This window comes from Monodon monoceros, unplaced genomic scaffold, assembly GCF_005190385.1.
Source record: "Monodon monoceros isolate NGI ecotype Baffin Bay Population unplaced genomic scaffold, NGI_Narwhal_1 Super_Scaffold_6, whole genome shotgun sequence".
Lineage (NCBI taxonomy): Eukaryota > Metazoa > Chordata > Mammalia > Artiodactyla > Monodontidae > Monodon > Monodon monoceros.
Window position 1 is genome coordinate 42,213,997 of NW_021703783.1, and position 19,350 is coordinate 42,233,346.

The 19,350-nt window shown below is 42.1% G+C and overlaps 1 protein-coding gene across 1 annotated transcript; it reads right to left on the reverse strand.

Annotated features, from left to right (window-relative positions):
• Positions 1-2,284: 2,284 nt before the first annotated feature.
• Positions 2,285-18,523, reverse strand: PYM1 (PYM homolog 1, exon junction complex associated factor). Its single transcript, XM_029204517.1, has 3 exons — positions 18,211-18,523; positions 3,610-3,703; positions 2,285-3,220 (listed from the first exon to the last, which is right to left on the reverse strand). The coding sequence occupies exons 1-3, from the start codon at positions 18,242-18,244 to the stop codon at positions 2,737-2,739; spliced, it is 612 nt and encodes a 203-aa protein (XP_029060350.1). The 5' UTR covers positions 18,245-18,523; the 3' UTR covers positions 2,285-2,736.
• Positions 18,524-19,350: the final 827 nt, after the last annotated feature.

Genomic DNA, 19,350 nt, shown 5'->3' on the forward strand with positions numbered 1-19,350 from the left:
AATTAACGTTGATTTTATGTAAGAAAATGTGCCCCTACAAAATTGAAAGCAAATTGGGACTTCACTGGCAGTCCAGTGGTTAAGACTCCTCGCTTCCACTGCAGGGAGTATGGGTTCGATCCCTGCTCTGGGAACTAAGATCCTGCGTGCCACACGGCCAAAAAAAAAAAAATCAAAATTGAAAGAAAATTTACCACATACCTTTCATGCTGCCAAGCCTTTGCACATACTTGCTCCCCACTACTTGTCTTTCTTGAGATGCCAGTCATGGTCTTAATATCCAACTTCACCATTAAGGCTCGCCATCCCCGCACTTAGAATAAACAGTTTTTCTTAGCTCTCCCTCAACTCATTGCTGATACCTCTACCACAGCACTTAATTAAATCTGACCAGTGCTTAGTGATTTACATGACTTAAGAGCTTCCTTAAATGAAGGTTCTACAATGTGTAGAATTGTGTAAAATGTGTTCCTAATTTCATCCCTCCAGACTAGTGCAATGATTGATGGGACCCAAAAAATATCAAAATAAACTTTAACCAAGCCACTAAAGATCCAGGAAATTTAAAGGTTTACTGTGGTAAATACTGTGCTTTTGCAAAGCAAATAATCTCTCCCTAATAATGACTTTTAAAGTATAGATTCCTCTATAACATCTGAACTTACAAAGCATCAAATACCTACTTATAAGCCAATTAAATCTTATTTAAGGGACTTCCCTGGTGGCGCAATGGTTAAGAATCCGCCTGCCAATGCAGGGGACACGTGTTGGAGCCCTGGTCCGGGAAGATCCCACATGCTGTGGAGCAACTAAGCCCGAGAGCCACAACTACTGAAGCCCGCGCGCCTAGAGCCCATGCTCTGCAACAAGAGAAGCCACCGCAATGAGAAGCCCACACACTGCAACGAAGAGTAGCCCCTGCTCGCCGCAACTAGAGAAAGCCCACGCGCAGCAATGAAGACCCAACCCAGCCAAAAATAAATAAATAAATTTGTATTTAAAAATCTTATTTAAAATCTTTATAATTGCATAGGGGTCTTTCTTACACAAGGGAAGTTGAACTTTTGGTCTCACACTGAGGTGCCCAATCAAGTTCTCAGTAACTGCTCAGATGTGCAAGGCATACATTTTCCCTCGTCTTCTGTTTCCCCACATAGCTTGTGTCTTCATTCATTCAGCCAAACATTTGAGAATTCACTATATTGGGCACCGGGATGCAATGATAATAAACACAATCCCAATGCTCGAGGAGCACATGATCTAATAAGGAGGAGAAGGGCTAACAAGAAAACAAGTGACAATATAATATAGTAAATGCCACCACAAATGTAAGCGTGGAGTGTTAAGGAAGCAGGTTAAGAAAGACACCTTAATTAATATTTGAGAGTAACAAAAGTCTTCCCAGAGAAGATAACATTTAAGCAGAGATCCAAAGGCTAAGAAAGAGTTGATTAGGGAGAAGGGGACAGGAAGAGTATTCTAGGCAGAGGGACTAGCAGGGGCAAAGGACTAAGGCTCAGAGAATATGGCTCATTCGATGAAATGAAACTTCAGTAGAGTTGAAGCAGTTTGACTAGAGTTAAAAGAATGGCAAGAAATGAGGCCAGATTGGGTGGAACCTTAAGAGTCAGGCTAAGAACTAAGGTTGACTTCTCCTCCGTGGGTTTCTATTCTGGCAGCTGGCTAGAAAGAAAGATTATGACAAGTGAAGGTGTGGAAATCAGAGGGTATGCGAAAATTAAGTGACAGCTCTTTTTGGCTGTAAATTCCTCTTCCTGTGTCATTAGTTTGCCCCACAATGCCATCTTGGGATGGCATCTGAGAAGGTAAAATTTCAAAAGAGCTGTCCCAGGAATTCTCTGGTGGTCCAGTGGTTAGGACTCGGCCCTTTCACTGCAGTGGCCCGGTTCAATCCCTGGTGGGAGAACTAAGATCCTGCAAGCCCTGCGATGCGGCCAAAAAAAAAAAAAAAAAAAATTAGGTCAATGACCTTCAGAAGTAAACAGTAAGGGAGATACTAGGGCCCCACTGCTATGCAGCACAATAATGATGATACGTGTAAATTAATATCAGATTAAATTTGTTCTAAGTTTCGTTTTATTATATCAATAATTTCTATTCACTGAAGTCTGAGCAAACGTGTACAGAAGTCAGTGTTGCTAATTTGGTGATACACATTATTTTTAAAAATCAAAAAGAATATTACTCTCAATACTTATCTTCCTGTGCCAAACTGAAGGGGATAAAACACCTACTAGAAGCTGAAAAGAAGAGAGGCAAAACATGTTGTCTACTTGAGTTTATTCTGTTCTTTAAAAAAAAAAAAAAAAAGAGGTTAGGGATGGAGGGGGAAATAACCCATAAACACTGTGAACAGGAACCAAGACTCCAAGACTTGGGCGTACTCCCCCTACCCTCAACCTCAGTTCTCCAAGAGACTCCCACCCACCCAATTTTTTTTTAAACAAGACACCCAAATCAGCAGCAAAGGTACCTGGGATAGTCACTGAGATTTTGAACACTGGGAATGGGGAGAAAAGTCCAAAAAAATAGGAGTTGGGAAAAAAAGGGAAGGAATGAGGGAGAGGCTAGGCTCTGGAGGACGGAATTGGGCCATGAGAGGTGAAAGTGAGCCAGTACAGGGGTACCCCTTCTGACTGCTGCTGCCCACATTCCCCAGGACCCCAGAGAGCCCCATGGTTTGTTCTGCTGTCCATCCTCTATTCCCCAAAGGCCTCACAGGCCCAGCTCCAAGTCCTCTAGCTCCTCCTCCAACGCCCTCCTCCTCGCTAGCTTCTCCAGCTGCTCTTTGCTGGGCTGGCTGATTTCCCCAGCCTGGATCCGCTGCTGCAGCTCTTCCACCTGCCGAAGCTTCTTCTTTAGGTTCTTTATCTTCTTGGCCTTCTCAGCGGTGGCAGCTGAGTCAGGCTGGTCGGAGGCAGCTGCAGGCGCTGCCCGGGAGGCCTGTGGGGCACTGGGGACCTGGGCTGTCTCTCCCAGGGACACCTTCTCGAGAGTCCGGCTCAAGGCCTCCGCCTCCCCTTTCTCTTGCTGCTGCCGCCTCTTCTCCTTCCGCTTCAGGTTGCGTTTGGCTGTCTTGGAGAGGCCTGGTTCACCACCTTCCGGCCTGGATGGGGTGACCGGAGCAGTGGCCTCCGGGCTCAGGCCGGGAGGCAGTTCTGGTTTACTCTTGAAAAACTTCACATACTTGTTCTCATACCTGCGGGGAACAGTGTCAAAGAATCACTGACTTTTCGAGCCCTTTTCCCAACCTTGTCATTTATTTCACCCTTTTCACTTTCCTGCTTCCTTCCTCTGCCTCTGGCCCCTCCCCAACTTTCCTCTGCTCTGCAGGTTGTAGGATCCCTAGGTCCTAAAGCTCTGGATCTCTGAATGCTATTTACAGGTTCTGCTGAACAGAGGCCATAGCAACAGGACTTGTCAGTCACTTGGTTACTCATCCCTCACTCATCCCTGAATCCCAGCCCCCTCCTTCCCTTTCCTAGGATCCTGGGATCAGGAAATTCTTCCCTGATCTCATAGGCACACATGTTCTTTCTTGCTGTAGGGACCCCATTAAATACTCCCTCCTCACGCCTAACCACGCACACTGGGACCTCCTCCTGGGGCACATAGCCTTCTTTCACCCTCCGCTGCTTTCGCCAGGTCCCGTCAGGTCGCTGCGTTGAAGCGATGTACTTGCCTGAAATAAGGGAATTAAATTAGAGAGTTACTCTTTCTAATTTTCAAAGAGCCCCCAAGGTGAAAGAATGCATGAATGCACACAGCATCCCCCAGCACCTTCCACTAAATGCATCCATTAAGGCATTCTTTTCTCATATCAACCTTCAATCCCACTCTCATTATTTACTGAGTGCCTATAAACTGTATAATACACCATCCCTGCCCTCAGGGAGTTTCTACTTTTATAATCTAGTTGGCAAGACAGGGCAGGCATAGAGGAAGTTTAAAAAAAACAAAACAGCATGAGGACATCAAAGGACAGTACATGAATAAGAGGCTAAAAAGGGCAAAAACAAGAATCATAGGAAGGAGAAATGACCAGGGATGTAGAAAAGGGGAAGTTTTATTAAGGTGGATGGTGAAAAATAGGTTAACTTTCAGGAATCCATACTGTAGATATAAAAGCACCAGTACACAGGCTATATGTAAAGATGTTTGCATTATAATAATGTTGTTGCATTATTTAAATTGGCAAAAAGCTGAAAGCAACTTGAATGACCATCAATAGATGAGTGACTAAATAGACGTGGGTCATCCACATGATGGAACACCGTGCCGTTATGAAAAAGAATGTTAGATACAGATGTACTGACCTTGAATGGTATTCATGATATACTAAGTGAAAAAGCAAGTTGCAGAATAATGCGTAAAGATCCTTAAACTTTTTTCAGAATCCCCCATATGCTCTTATTTTGTAATATTATGCATTTCACTGTGCAATCTTTTTTAAAAAAATCACATCCGTTAATCTCATCAGAAAACCCTTTACTGAAAAGCTGTCACGCTTCCAGTGGCAGTTACAAGTTTTCCAAAATTCTAATTTCCACTTGAAGGCTTGAATCTTATCCCTGGCAACAAACACTGAGAGTTGTTTTCCTTGAAATGACAGGCTCACTTCTTTCATTTTTCAGGAAAATGCCTATCAGGTACTCAGGTCTGAATTACTATAGTTTGTCAGTGGGTCCTTCAAGGAAAAATAGAGTTCCATGAAAAGGAAGCTTGTTTAGCTTACAACTCCAACAACTGCGCCAGTGCTTTTCCTTGAGACACCACTTCAGTGTGCAGCAGTGTTTCATGCTTACTTCCCATTTAATTCACAGAGAGCTCTAAAAAGATGTTTAATTTTCAGTTATGAGTAAGTTCTGGGGGTATAAGGTACAGCATGGTGACTATCGTCAGCAAAACTGAACTGTATACTTGAAAGTTGCTATGAGAGTAGAGTTTCAGTGTTCTCACCATAAATCAATGAAAAGGTAATTATGTGAGGTAAAGGATGTGTTAACTAACCTTATTGTGGTAAACCTTTCGCAATATATATGTGTATCAAATCATCACCTTGTACACCTATAACATTGTACACAATGTTAAATGTCAGTCATATCTCAATAAACCTGGAAAAATAGATAAAAAGATGTGTATTAAAGAGCCAGGGTTTAATAAAATTAATAATTTTTATTGCATCATCAAGGATACTCTTAAGTGAAACTGGCATTATTTACTGCAAGCATGTGGCAGTGAAGAACACAATGACCAGTACGGTTTGGTGCCACCACCTTGATTAATGCTAAGAGGCCAGCAGTTTTACCCACCATTGCTTTTGTACCCTCAGTGCAAATGTCAACCCAGTAAAAGGGCAAATAACATCTCAGTATATTATCAAAATAGTTATGCTTGCAGACCTCCTGATAGGGTCTTAGGGAATCCCCAAGGGTCCTGGACAACATTTTGAGAACTGCTGGTGTAGAGGGTGCTCCCACTCTTTTTGGGGCAAGGAGCAGCACTTAGAGGTCCAGACAGTTTGTGTATAGGGGCAAAGAGAAAGGTGTGGAAGGACACATACCAAGATACCAAGACTTTAATGCTGGTTACCTTAAGAGGGATAACCTGGAAGAAGAGGTGGTAGAAACCATTAAGCTTTAATAACATATTCCTAAAAAAAACACACATATATATTTATATCTTGTGTTAGTCTTGTTTTTCTTTTTTTTTTAGTATAACTTTTTTTAGTATAACTTGTTAAAAAAAAAAAGGAAAAAGAAGAAAATAAAAAAGGTTAACAAAATAAAAAGTCCAGTCCAGAGCCTCCCAGGGGGATTATACATTGTTACATGAATTGGGTTTTTGTTCAAAAGGCAAATATCATTAATAAATTAAAACTAAAACAAAAAATGTTAAAGAAAATGGGTAAGATCTGACAGGTAGAGGGGATGGGAGAAAGAACAAACATGCGCCAAGAAAGGCTTGGATGTGGGGATGGCCTGAGTATGTAAAGAACAGAAAACAGAGGAGCCCAGGAGAACCAGACAGTTCATGATGGGGAATAACATGAAGCTAGGTTGAAAATTAAAAATGGGGCCAGACTTCAGAAAGCCTTAAAAACAAGGTCAAGGAATTTGGAATTTATCTGGTGAATAAAAGAGGGCCACTGAGAATATTGTTTGCTGAGCTGCAACAGTTTAGAGACAAGAGTAAAAATTCAAGAATGAAAAAACAGGGACTTCCCTGGTGGCCCAGTGGTTAAAAATCCACCTGCCAATGCAGGGGACACGGGTTTGAGCCCTGGTCCAGGAAGATCCCACATGCCGTGGAGCAACTAAGCCCGTGCACCACAACTACTGAAGCCCGTCCACCTAGGGCCCGTGCTCTGCAACGAGAAGCCACTGCAATGCGAAGCCCGTGCACTGCAATGAAGAGTAGCTCCCGCTCACCGCAACTAGAGAAAGCCCGCGCACAGCAACAAAGACCCAATGCAGCCAAAAAGAAATAATTAAAAAAATAATCATCTTTCAAAAAAACGACTGCAATAATCCTGGCATGAGAGACAGAACTAACTGAGAATGGAAAGGAAGAGAATGATGCCAGCCACGTTACCAAAGGATCAACCTCACTTGGTAATTCACTGACTGGGGGAAGCGTAAAGAGGTTAAAGCCAAAGGCACTTCAACACACTTCGTTTTAGCAATGCCAATCTTGAAAATTTAGCATAAGGAAATAATTCCAACAGGAAAAAACGAAAACAGAAAAAAGAAGAAAGGGACAGTAATCATGTGAAAACTATGGCATTATTTATAAATAGCTAAAAATTAAAAACAAACTTCACATCCAGTTATACAGGAATGGTTTATAATATAGCCATTAAAAATGACCAAAAAATTTAAATCATTAATATGATATAACGGAATACAAAACATAAAGTTAGGTCTTCCCTGGTGGTGCAGTGGTTGAGAGTCCGCCTGCCGATGCGGGGGACACGGATTCGTGCCCGGTCCGGGAGGATCCCACATTGCCGCGGAGCGGCTGGGCCCGTGAGCCATGGCCGCTGGGCCTGCGCGTCCGGAGCCTGTGCTCCGCAAAGGGAGGGGCCACAACGGTGAGAGGCCCGCGTACAGCAAAAAAAACAAAAACAAAACATAAAGTTATATACGCTATGATTTATTATTAAATGTTATGCATATTCATAAGTTTAGAAAAGGTGCAATACGAAAAGTTATGTTGGTGATTGGCTTATAAATAACTTTTCCTTTTAAAAATTCCAATTAATGTTGTTGCTATATTGTAGGTTTTTAAAAATCTGATTTTGGGTTTCAAATCCAAGCGGCTTTGGAGACACAAAGGAGAGTGAAATTACTTTTGACCAGGTAAAGTAAAAATTTTATGGAGGACAAAGCATCTTTGTGATCTTTGGAAGATGAGCAGGATTTAGACAGGTGGACGTGGGGGTGTGGTTATGAGCAAAGACGAGAAAGGGAAGTATTTCAGGCTTATAGGACAACATAAACAAAGGGACAAATCAGACTAGTCATTCCCCTACTTAAAATTCTTCCTGGATTCCTGTTGCCCTTAGGGTATTTACATGGAAGATGGAACCACACACAAAGGCCTTCTTGACCCAGCTCTTGCTAGTCTCCAGCCTCTTCACACCCAGTCATTCACACTCTCTGCTCCAGCCACTGAAATAGTCACAAATCTCACCTGACTGTGTCTTTATTCTCTACGCCTTTTTGCTTTTAAAACAATCTTCCTTTGGCTTGGAATAGACTTTCCTTGATTCTTATCTTAGTTAACGCCTATTGATCTTTAAAGGTCCAGTTCAAGTATAAACTCCTCAGTGAAGTCCTTCACGACCTCACCAACCCAAACCAGTTTAGAAGTTGCCCTTTGTGCACCCACGGCACCTGGTGTGGCCTTTTATCATGATCTAATGTTTAAAATAATTGTTTGCCTGCTTAAGAGCAGAAACTTTGCCTTTGATCTTTGAAGGAAAGGGCCTGGTCCATGAAAGACTGTAATTAATTCAAATTAATGAATAAATAAAGTTAAGCATCATATTAGGGAATAGCAAGAATCCAGTATATTTTGGCAAAAAGCATATGTAATGGAAAAAGAGACTAGAGGTAAATTAGTCAGAATATGAAAGGTATCCAATCTCCTCTTGAGTTTGGACTCAAGCTTCAGAAGGTGGCAGAACACTGAAGGCCATTAAGAGAGTGCATATGATCTGCACAAAGCATTGCTTTAAGAAGATTAACCTGAAAAATGTGTAACATAAACTAAAGGTAGAAAAAAATGAAAGCAATAGCTGCAATGTGAGAAGACTTGATTTAAATGGTCTCTATAAGTGTTGAAAAGAAAATGAAAGAGAAATTCATTATGAAGAATAAGTAGTCAGGATCTGAAGACTGCCAAGATTTGAATGAGAGAGAGGAAATCATTGTGCTACAGTGGATTTAATCTGGTGCTTTTCACGTTTTCTCTTATTTTTCACAACATCCCTGTGGGCATGTAGTGCATATAGTAATAACATTATTCACACATGGATTTTAAATGTTTATTGAGTACTTGCTGCTGTGGCGGGCAATGTAACAGGAGCTAGGGATACAACAATGAATGAATAAAGCAAGCAAGGGTCTTGCCTTCTTGGAGCATGCATTCTAATTAAAAAGAAAGGTAGACCAAAAAAAAAAAAAAGAAAGAAAGAAAGAAAGGCAGGGCTTCCTTGGTGGCGCAGTGGTTAAGAATCTGCCTGCCAATGCAGGGGACATGGGTTCGAGCCCTGGTCCAGGAAGATCCCACATGCCGCAGAGCAACTAAGCCCGTGCGCCACAACTACTGAGCCTGCGCTCTAGAGCCTGCGAGCCACAAATATGGAGCCTGCGAGCCACAACTACTGAGGCCCACGTGAAACAACTACTGAAGCCTCTGTGCCTAGAGCCTGTGCTCTGTAACAAGAGAAGCCACTGCAATGAGAAGCCTACGGACCACAACGAAGAGTAACCCCTGCTCGCCGCAACTACAGAAAGCCCATGCGCAGCAAGGAAGACCCAACGCAGCCAAAAATAAATTTATTAAAAAAAAAAAAAAGTCCATAGGAGAAGACAACTTTGTGAAAGTAACTAATTCAATTCTAGACAGGCAGTGTTTTTACATGGAATTAAGGAGAAAGGGACAATGCTAGAAACATACATTTAAGTACACTGCAGAGATTATAGTTGAAGCCTTAAGACTAGTAAAGATGGCAAAGGCGTGGATGGACCTAGATCCTCTCATACAGAGTGAAGTAAGTCACAAAGAGAAAAACAAGTACCATATATTAACGCATATATGTGGAATCTAGAAAAACGGTATAGATGATCTTATCTGTAAAGCAGAAATAGAGACAGAGACGGAGAGAACAAATGTATGGAAAACAAGGGAGAAAGGGCAGGGTGGGTGGGATGAACTGGGAGATTGGGATTGACATATATACAATACTATGTATAAAATAGATGACTAATGAGAACCTACTGTATAGCACAGGGAACTCTACTCGGTGCTCTGTGGTGACCTAAATGGGAAGGAAATCCAAAAAAGAGGGGATATATGTATACATATGGCTGATTAACTTAGCTGTACAGCAGAAACTGACACAGCAGTGTAAAGCAACTACACTCCAATAAAAAAATTAAATAAATAAAACACAGCAAAAAAAAAAAAAGAAAAAGATGGAGTGTGAGAAAAGATAGGGCAGAAGCTTCTTGAATGGCCATCCTAACTGGAAGCCCTCAGAGATACAAATAGCCCATTATCACAAAGGAATACCTATTTTATGTTATCTGGTTTCAGTCTCTGGCCTTGATGGTATCCAAGGGTACAGTCAAAAAAAAGGGAGAGGTTTGCTGATTCCTAACCCTAGAAATAAAAACCATGGGCAGAATACCATGATTTTCAGCAGCATCTTTGAGAGAACCAGAAACTAGAGGTTAGAGACTGCTACTATAAGAACTTTGTAAGCTTTGTTATTTCCCCACATCTGCTATTTTGTAATCCTCAATCTATTTCCTTAAGCTGAAAAGGGCTTTGTTTTCAGGGGTGGCAGGAAGACAGTGAAGAGACAACACAGCAAGGCTTGAAAGAACTCCAAGGGGTTAGGTGGAAGTGACTCTTAAAGGTGTGCTGAATCCCTGGGGCCTGTTTCAAAGTTAAGAAAGGAGATCTGGGTCACAGATCCGAGCCTGAGGATGACCTGAGGGCCAACAATTATAAGACTTAGATGTGGTTTCTTTTTTTTCTTTTTTTTTTTTATTAGTCATCCAGACATGGTTTCTAACATAGAGAAAATATTAAAAAGAAGATCCAATCTGGAGGAATGACCCTGGAAAAACAGTCATGATTATTTTCCTCAAAGAAGAAAAGGTGTCAGCAACACTAGGAAATAATCCTTAGAAAAAAAGGACCAGGACAGTACTACTCCATGGAGACAAAAAGAGTTTGAAGTAACGGCAGGTGATTAACAGTATTAAATATTACAGAGAGATTAAGGAAAAGCAGAACTGAGTAGGAAAAGGTTATTGATTTTGGAAATTTGGAAATCCCTAATTATGTTCAAGAATACAGCCTCAGACAAGTAGAGTGGTCAGAAGCCAGACTATAATTAAGTGCAATGAATGTTTATTGAAAGCCTCCTATGAGAAAAATACTATATGAAGTGCTACAGGGATTATCAAGATCAGTAAAATGGCCCCTACTTTCAAGAAATTTACAGTTTAAGTAAGGAAAAAGGTGGGCGAGTTAGGCAAACAAAGAATAAGACAAAAGTATAAATGTCTTAGGTATCCCTAAGAGACACTGACACATAACTAATAGGAGATTTCAAGAGAATAAATAACCACACCCCATTTGATGGGGGAAGGTGACAGGAAATTAGGAAAATCTCAGGGACTTGGCCTCAAAGAGTAGGAAGCAGTAGTAATAACAACAGTAAATCAGTGGCTGATATTTTTGCAGGCAGAGAAAGGAAGGGAAAGGGCATTCTAAGAATAACAACAAGCAAAATGATGGCAGTGTAAAACTCACAGTATGTTAAGAACAATTAGGAAAGAATGTTTATTAATGAGTGGGTACTTTACACCAGGAACTTTACATACACTACCTGACTGAATCTAGACAATAGGTAGATTATTATGATCTACAGCTGAGGAAATAGCCTTCAAGAGGTTGAAGATATGTCCAGGATCACAAAGGCAGCATGTAGCTGCAGTCTGAACTCAGTCCTGACGCCAAAGCTTACATACCAGAACATTCCTATTCAACCTGTTTTATACTATACTGCCCAGTTTCACTAAAGGGTTTAGGCAGAGATATAGTATGTGATGATACTGTATTGAAAAGTGGTTTGTGCTCATATTAGAGAGGAGTATCTTAAATGTAAAAGTGAATGGTCCATATGTAAATTTGAGAGTCAATTCCAAAAAGATAACAGCAGCTACCCTTTATTGAGTGCTTGCTTCATGACAAGGATAGTACTCAGTGTTTTTTTTTTGTATATATATATATATATATATATATATATATATATATATAATTTTTCTTTTTTAAGATTTTTTTGACATGGACCATTTTTAAAGTCTTTATTGAATTTGTTACAATATTGCTTCTGTCTTATGTTTTGGTCTTTTGGCTGCGAGGCATGTAGGATCTTAGCTCCCTGACCAGGGATTGAACCCGCATCCCCTGCATTGGAAGACGAAGTCTTAACCACTGGACTGCCAGGGAAGTCCCTGTTTATATACATTACTTCATTTTCACAACTCCATGAAGGATTATTCGTTTCACAGATGATGAGAAATTTAATAATTTGCCCAAAGTTACACTGTCAGTAAACTGCAGTAGAATTCGAATCCAGGCTGTGGGTTCCAAAGGCTGTGCTTTTTACACTACTATTGTGTATTGTGTTATAAGTGAAGAATACCAGAAAGTTCAACCTCACTAGTAATCAAAGGAAATACAAATTAAAACAATAAAATATCATTTTTACCTATCAAAGCAGTAGAATTTTTAAAGATCAGAATACCAGTGCAGTCCAAGAAGTGATGAAACCAGTATATTCATATACTGTCAATGGTAAAACCCTTCAGAAAGCAATGTGGGGGCTTCCCTGGTGGCACAGTGGTTGAGAGTCTGCCTGCCGATGCAGGGGACACGGGTTCGTGCCCCGGTCCGGGAAGATCCCACATGCCGCAGAGCGGCTGGGCCCGTGAGCCATGGCCGCTGAGCCTGGGCGTCCGAAGCCAGTGCTCCGCAATGGGAGAGGCCACAACAGGGACAGGCCCGTGTACCGCAAAAAAAAAAGAAAGAAAGAAAGCAATCTGGCTAACTAAGAGAGAGAGTATAAGGTAGTCCTAACATACAGCAGCATTTCCTAAATATTGTTATGTAATAAAACACTACTTCTGTAAGATATTGTAACACTACTTCTGTAAGGTTACCCCCCAAAAATTGTTAAATAAGTTTGAGAAATTCTGGGTTAAACATAGGAAAAAAATTTTTTGTTCTTATCAGCAAGACTTAAATGAGTTATGTTCTCGTTCATGTGAATATTCCAATGGAAATGTGGTTTACAGTGTTTCCCAAATTTATTTGACCACAGGAAGCTTATTTTTATTTTAGTTTTTTATTTTACAGCACATCTCACAGGACTACTAAGTGTTCTGAGAATCATACTTGGGGAAGTACAGCCATTCGGTATGATCCAAATTATGTTAAATAGATATGCTATATATATGCAGAGAAAGAAAAACTAAAAGGAAATGTAATTGTAGTTATCTTTGGGCTCTGCAATTACCAAATATGCATGGGACTTATATTTTATACTAGTTATGAAAATATTTTCCAAGTTTTCTACAATCAATATAAATTAATTTTATAATTACATAAAAATAAATAAAAGTTTGTATCCTCCAATCCAGTAATTCGACTTTTGAGAAATCTGTCCTAACAAAATAACCCTAGGGCTTCCCTGGTGGCGCAGCAGTTGAGAGTCCGCCTGACAATGCAGGGGACACGGGTTCGAGCGCTGGTCTGGGAAGATCCCACATGCCGCGGAGCAACTAAGCCCGTGAGCCACAACTACTGAGCCTGCGCTCTAAAGCCTGCGAGCCACAACTACTGAGCCCATGTGCCGCAACTACTGAAGCCCGCATTCCCGGAGCCTGTGCTCCGCAACAACAGAAGCCACTACAGTGAGAGGCTCGCGCACCACAACAAAGAGTAGCCCCCACTCGCTGCAACTAGGGAAAGCCCGCGCACAGCAACGAAGACCCAATGCAGCCAAAAATAAATTAATTAATTTTAAAAAAAGAGAAAATAACCCTAAATGCAGACAAAAATTTATGCACAAAAATATTCATAGAGTTCTTATAACAAAAATTCTGGAAACAATCTAGAAGTCCAATAACAGAAGAAAGGTAAGAGAGGGTGTATGCCCAAATAATAAAACACTCTGCCAGTATTTTAAAAGATGTTTTCAAAGAGTTTTTAATAGCAAAGAAGAATACTTATGTCGTGAGGTTAAATGAAAAGGCAACACATAAAAATGTAAATACCGTCTGATTAAAAAATGTTTTAAAAATGCACAGAAAAATAGAGATCAGAAGGGTATATGCCAAATTGAACAGTGGACAAATTATATTGAACAAAAATTAAATAATTAAATTTGTACTTAAGGAGCAGTAATCTGGTAACAGTGTGTCAAATGAACTGAAACAGAGAGAGACAGAGGTAGGACAACTGTTTAGGAGGTCACAGCAATATTTGCAGGATAAAGGAAACTAGAATTTTATCAGGCACTTAGACTGACTCAAGTACTCTGCTTGATACTTTACACATGTAATCTATTCTAATCCATAATCTTTATAACAGTAATAATTACAGAACTATTTCTTGGGTACTTTCTATGTGCTAGACATGTACATTATTTCATTTAAATTTTAATTCTCACAATAATCCTATGTTGTAGGAGTTATTATTCCAATTTCATTGATGAGAAAACTAAAACTTGGATTCCCTAGGCTTAAAATTCCCAGGCCATGTAGCTAACAAGCATTGAAGATGGGATAAGGGTAACAGCAGAAACAGAAAATGATACTTTGACAACTGGAGGGTGGGGGGGTAGAAGAGGGAGTAAAAGACAATGCAAAAACAACACCCCAGTTCATTTTGTTAATAACAACAAAAACACCTAGTGCTCTGATCTTGGTTTCCCACACCATTCTTAAGTAAAAGGAACAAGGGCTCCTTAGAGAAATAGCTGATTCTAGGACTGGGCCAGGAAATATGCAAGATGAGCCTGGAGCAGCTTCTAGTGCCAGAAAGTAAGAAAGAGCTAACAAAACAAAACAAACAAACAAAAAAAACCTACACTGATGGGGATATGTCAAAGGGACACAGGGCCAACTAAAAGAGCTCCCAATGTTCAAAGCTGAAACATTTGAGCAATACAATAAATAACCCGAAGTTCATATTGATACACATAACTGACTGAATAAATAAATGGCAGAAAAGAATAATAAATAAATAAATAAATGGCAGAGAAGAGACAAATCTGTGCAAAAGAATTTCAAATGATGTGTATAAATACTCCATCCTTAAGGAAGGTAGCATAACTCCCCACTCTTTAAGTGTGGGCTGTGAATAGTGACTTTCTTAAGAGTACAAAATGGAAAGGAGAAGGGGAAAAAAGTAACTTTACAGTGGAGAAACTTTATAAACACTACCTCAGTCAGGAGATCGTGGTAAATATCAGGAGTAAAAAAATCTTTGTGATACTATGTATCCTCAATACATAGTATATGTACTATGATGAAAACCTCACTTTACTTCTATGGTCCTCCCCTAAAAAACACATAACCTCAGTCTAATCATGAGACAAACATCAAATTCCAATAGAGGGGCATCCTACAAAAATAACTGACCAATACTCCTCAAAACTGTTAAAGTCATCCAAAACAAGGAAAGTCTGAGAAACTGTCACAGCCAATAGGAGTTTAAGGAGACATGAGAACTAAACGTAATATGGGATCCTGGAACAGAAAAAAAATTAGGTAAAAACTAAGGAAATCTGAATAATGTATGGACCTTAGTTAATAACAATGTATGAATATCGGTTCATTAATTGCAATAACGATACCATACTAATGTAAGATGTTAATAACAGGGGAAACTGAGTTTAAGGTATATGGGAACTGTATCATTTTCTCAATTTTTCTATAAATCTAAAACTGTTCTAAAAAGTAAAGTCTATTTAAAATAAAGAAAGAGAGAAATGATGCAATAAGCTGATCTTGGGTTGGCTAGAACAATGGTGCCTTTAACAGAAATAAGGAAGGAAAAACTGATATCGATTATGGTCAGACTGGATTTAAGGTGTGACAGTATATCCAAGAATGAAAGCTACTCACCAAACAATTAGAACTGACAACTCAGGAGAGAGGCTAGTGCTAGAAAGAAACCATTTTGAAGAGTTAAGGAACAGGGAATTCCCGGCAGTCCAGTCCTTAGGATTCGGTGCTTTCACTGCTGTGGCCCAGGTTCAATCCCTGGTCAGGGAACTAAGATCCTGAAAGCCGCAAGGCCAGAAAAAAAAAGTTAAGGAACAAGTAAGCAGTGAGGAAATGGAAATAGTATGTGTGGACCTGATATTCAAGAAATCAGGCTATGAAGAGGAAAGAAACAGAAATAACAGACCTTGATTTCTCAATGAAACAGAAAATGAGGCCATCTGCCACAAGAAGGGGAATTAAAAGGGAAAGTCACCGAGAGTTGAGAAAGGTAGGGGAAATAGCCATGGTAGAATGTAAGCAAACCAACAAAGAAGAATTGGAGAAAAGCTGTGATCTTGGCAGAAGTTAACATTAAGTTATATTATACTGAATGTGCTACTGTCTGTGCCTTTTCTCTAGCCATGTGCTGTGGCCTAGAAGCTGAAGCCAAGAAAACAGTTGATGGGTATGATTCAAGATAACAGAAGTGCTTGCTTAGTATTGAAGATCAAAATGAATGAGGAAAGCAATGAGGATAGTGACTGTTCACAGAGGTCTAGCAGGGTAGCATCAAAAGTAGTCATGAAGGGCTTCCCTGGTGGCGCAGTGGTTGAGAGTCCGCCTGCCTATGCAGGGGACACGGGTTCGTGCCCCGGTCCGGGAAGATCCCACATGCCGCGGAGCGGCTGGGCCCGTGAGCCATGGCTGCTGAGCCTGCGCGTCCGAAGCCTGTGCTCCGCAACGGGAGAGACCACAACAGTGAGAGGCCCGCGAACCGCAAAAAAAAACAAACAAAAAAGTAGTCATGAAGATACTGGTAGACTCAATGAAATGGGAAAGGTCAAGGACCAGAGAACCTAAGGAGGGCAAAAAGCTGATTCTATGGGCATGTGGAAGTAAAAAAGGTGACTGGGTAAGGAAGCTAAAATAAGTGATGGGGAACACCTGAAGGGGGAAGCAGTGTCATAGGTGATGTCCTATGTGGTAGGATATGTAGTAGGTCCAGATTGTAGTGATTCTAATGTGTGACTGGTTTGAAAATTCAAAGGAAAGTTAATGGTCTCATGCTGAGGAACTATACAATAAGAGTATTCCAAAGATGCTGAAGACACTGAGAATGAGTGGAGACACTGAGAAACAGAATAAAAGAAAAGAAAAAAGAAAAAGATATGCTACATCAGGGTCCTTGTGGGCAGTGAATGGGCAGGTTTTAGAGAAAATGCTATAATTGCATGGCAGTACCTTCCATGAGACTTACAGTGACAGTGGTAGATCAATGATCTGGAAGTAGTAAGAGAAAGCAAAAAAGCAGTGTGATTCCTTCTCTTCCACACAGTCACAGAGAACAGAAGATACCTCTTGGTGGGAGGGTAGGGTGAGATGTGATATCTGGATGTCCGTTAAATCAGTTTAAAGAAAACGATTAAGAATAAAGAGAAGTGTACTGGACAATGAGTATCCAAAGCACACATTAAAAGAAGCAAACTAAAGAAGTACCTACTATGTAGAGAGCAAGAGAAGAGGTTGTACCACTTTGAAAGGTGAGGTTGCAGAGAAGTAGCAGAGACTTGGGTTGTCATTAGATACCATAGGAGAGGTGGGTTGAGATGTAAGTAACATGGAAAACAAGCAAAGCAAGAGGCATAAAAGGTACATTTTAAAACAGACCCCATGTACCAAAGCACACACACGCTGTCACTTCTACAGAATACACATACACAATGAGGGCTACAAAAAACAGTAATACTTTGCCTTGCACAGCGTTTTATAAATTGCTTTCACATATACTATCTTATTTGACTGTCACTGGGTAGATATGCACATTTTTCTGAAGGTGGGGAAATTAGGATGGGCTATAGCCAAAATGAAAATCTTCATTTTCAGTTTTCAACACATAAACCTCACATACACAACAGATATTTCAGCGTCTCAGTCAGCCAGGTTGGAAAATCTTCTCTGATCAGAAGGCACAGTGGGTTCTGTAAACTTGTCACACGGCTTGAGAGGCCACTAGACACCTTCTTGTTCACCTTCTACCACCTTAGATCCCTCAACTCCCATCACCATCGCCAGAGAAGGTACAGAAGGGTGGTGCCATCAAAGAGAAAACTCTAGCTGAAAGTTGTATTAGGTCCCTCTTCCCTTCACACCTCTGTACCTCAGTGACCCAACAATGAAAATAAGGGAGAGTGGAAAAAAGAACTATGTAGCAATAAGGAGGTCTCCAACAAATATAGCTTCAAGAAAAAGAATTTAAACGGGGCTAGGGTAGGGCAGAAAGCAGGCACACTGAGAGATGGGGGAGGGGGAGGGGAAGAGGGGGAGAGCAGGAATTGGAGGGAACTGTGTAGGAGCCCCCAAGCCTGAAAAACCCAAAAGAGATATGGCAGCTCCAACTTCTGGACGAAAGCTAAGAGCCCGTGAGGGTCCTGGAGCAAGGTCCAGCATTGAAGGACCCCACGGTTTGGGTGACCGGAAGCGGAGACCCCCCAAACACGAGACCAGAAGGGGGCGCAGGTGACACCCCGTAGGAGAGAATGAATGGGGAAGGCGGTCCGGAGGGCGGGGCAAAGGAGGGGCCCCGGGATGGGCGGGGCACAGACCCCTTTCCAAGTCCGAACCCCTACCCCGAGAGCCCGGGGAGAAGCGGCTCCACATCTCCCGCACTCACCGCCGGTCTCATCAGTTACATAGGGAGTCGCCATCTTGAAAACGCAAACCACTTCCGGCGTGAGCGGGCTGGGGTCCCGCCCCCCTCCCCACCGGAAGTGGAGTCCTGATCGTAGCAAGCCACCATTTTAGTCTTAAAGGAAGAGTGCACCATTTCATGGACAGCAGTGAAGGAGGAGGAATGGGGTAGAAGCTGAAGACTCTAAAAAATAAGAGCTGTGGGCTCTTTTACTGCCACTGATAGCATTAGGGAGCGCCTGCTGCGTATACAGCAGTTCTCTGGGCGCCGAGAGAAGTTCCGAGGCACAGCCCCTCTCCTCAAGGCACTCTTCGACTGTCTAGGACCTGCGGGAGAAAAGGGGGCAAGGCCCACCTGCATCCAGAAAGGGCGGGGGGCGGGGGGCGGCTAATAAATGAGGAAAAGAAGAATATTCAGGCCCTGGCCTTCATCCAGGTCCCAGAGCAGCTTGGGGACATAGGACGGGACAGGCAAACTCCGGGAACGCACTGGGGCGTACCAATGTTGGGGGCGAACGCAAGACCCCAACTAACCCTCTCTTAGAAGGTGGGGAGGTCGAAATCGCGTGCCGATTGCCCTTGGACGCTCAGCTCAACCCTCTGGACGGAGACTCGAGAGAGGGGAGTGCAAGGCCGAAGGCGCTGCCGGTCGGTCACCTGTCCCCGCAGCCTCAGGGTTGCCGGCGGCTTCTACGGCTGAGGAGGCGCGGCGGGCCAGGCTGGGCGGGCAGCCCGGGCCTGGCCCTGCCCCTGGGGCGGCCCCAGGGACTCGGGCGGCGAAGTGACGACGGCCCAAGTCTGCTCTGGCCTTCGACCCGGGAGCCTTCTCGGGCTTCGCCCCAGGGTCAGAGGGCAAGGCGAAGGCTTCTGGGCGGACCCAGTCAGTATTCTAATTAACCTCATCCAAGTCTCTGGGCGCTGGGGATCGATATCGGGGCAACGCGCCAATAATCTGAGCCGTACAGTCACTCCCTTTGCAGCCCTACCCTGCCCCGTGCCTCCCTATTCTTTAGAGGAACCCAAACGTTTTCCCTCCCCCGCTCTTTCAGCAGCTCTTGTTCCTTCTGGGCTAAGTCCTGCTAAACTCGTTTCCCTCACAGCTTGGGAGGGGCCGACTGCAAGT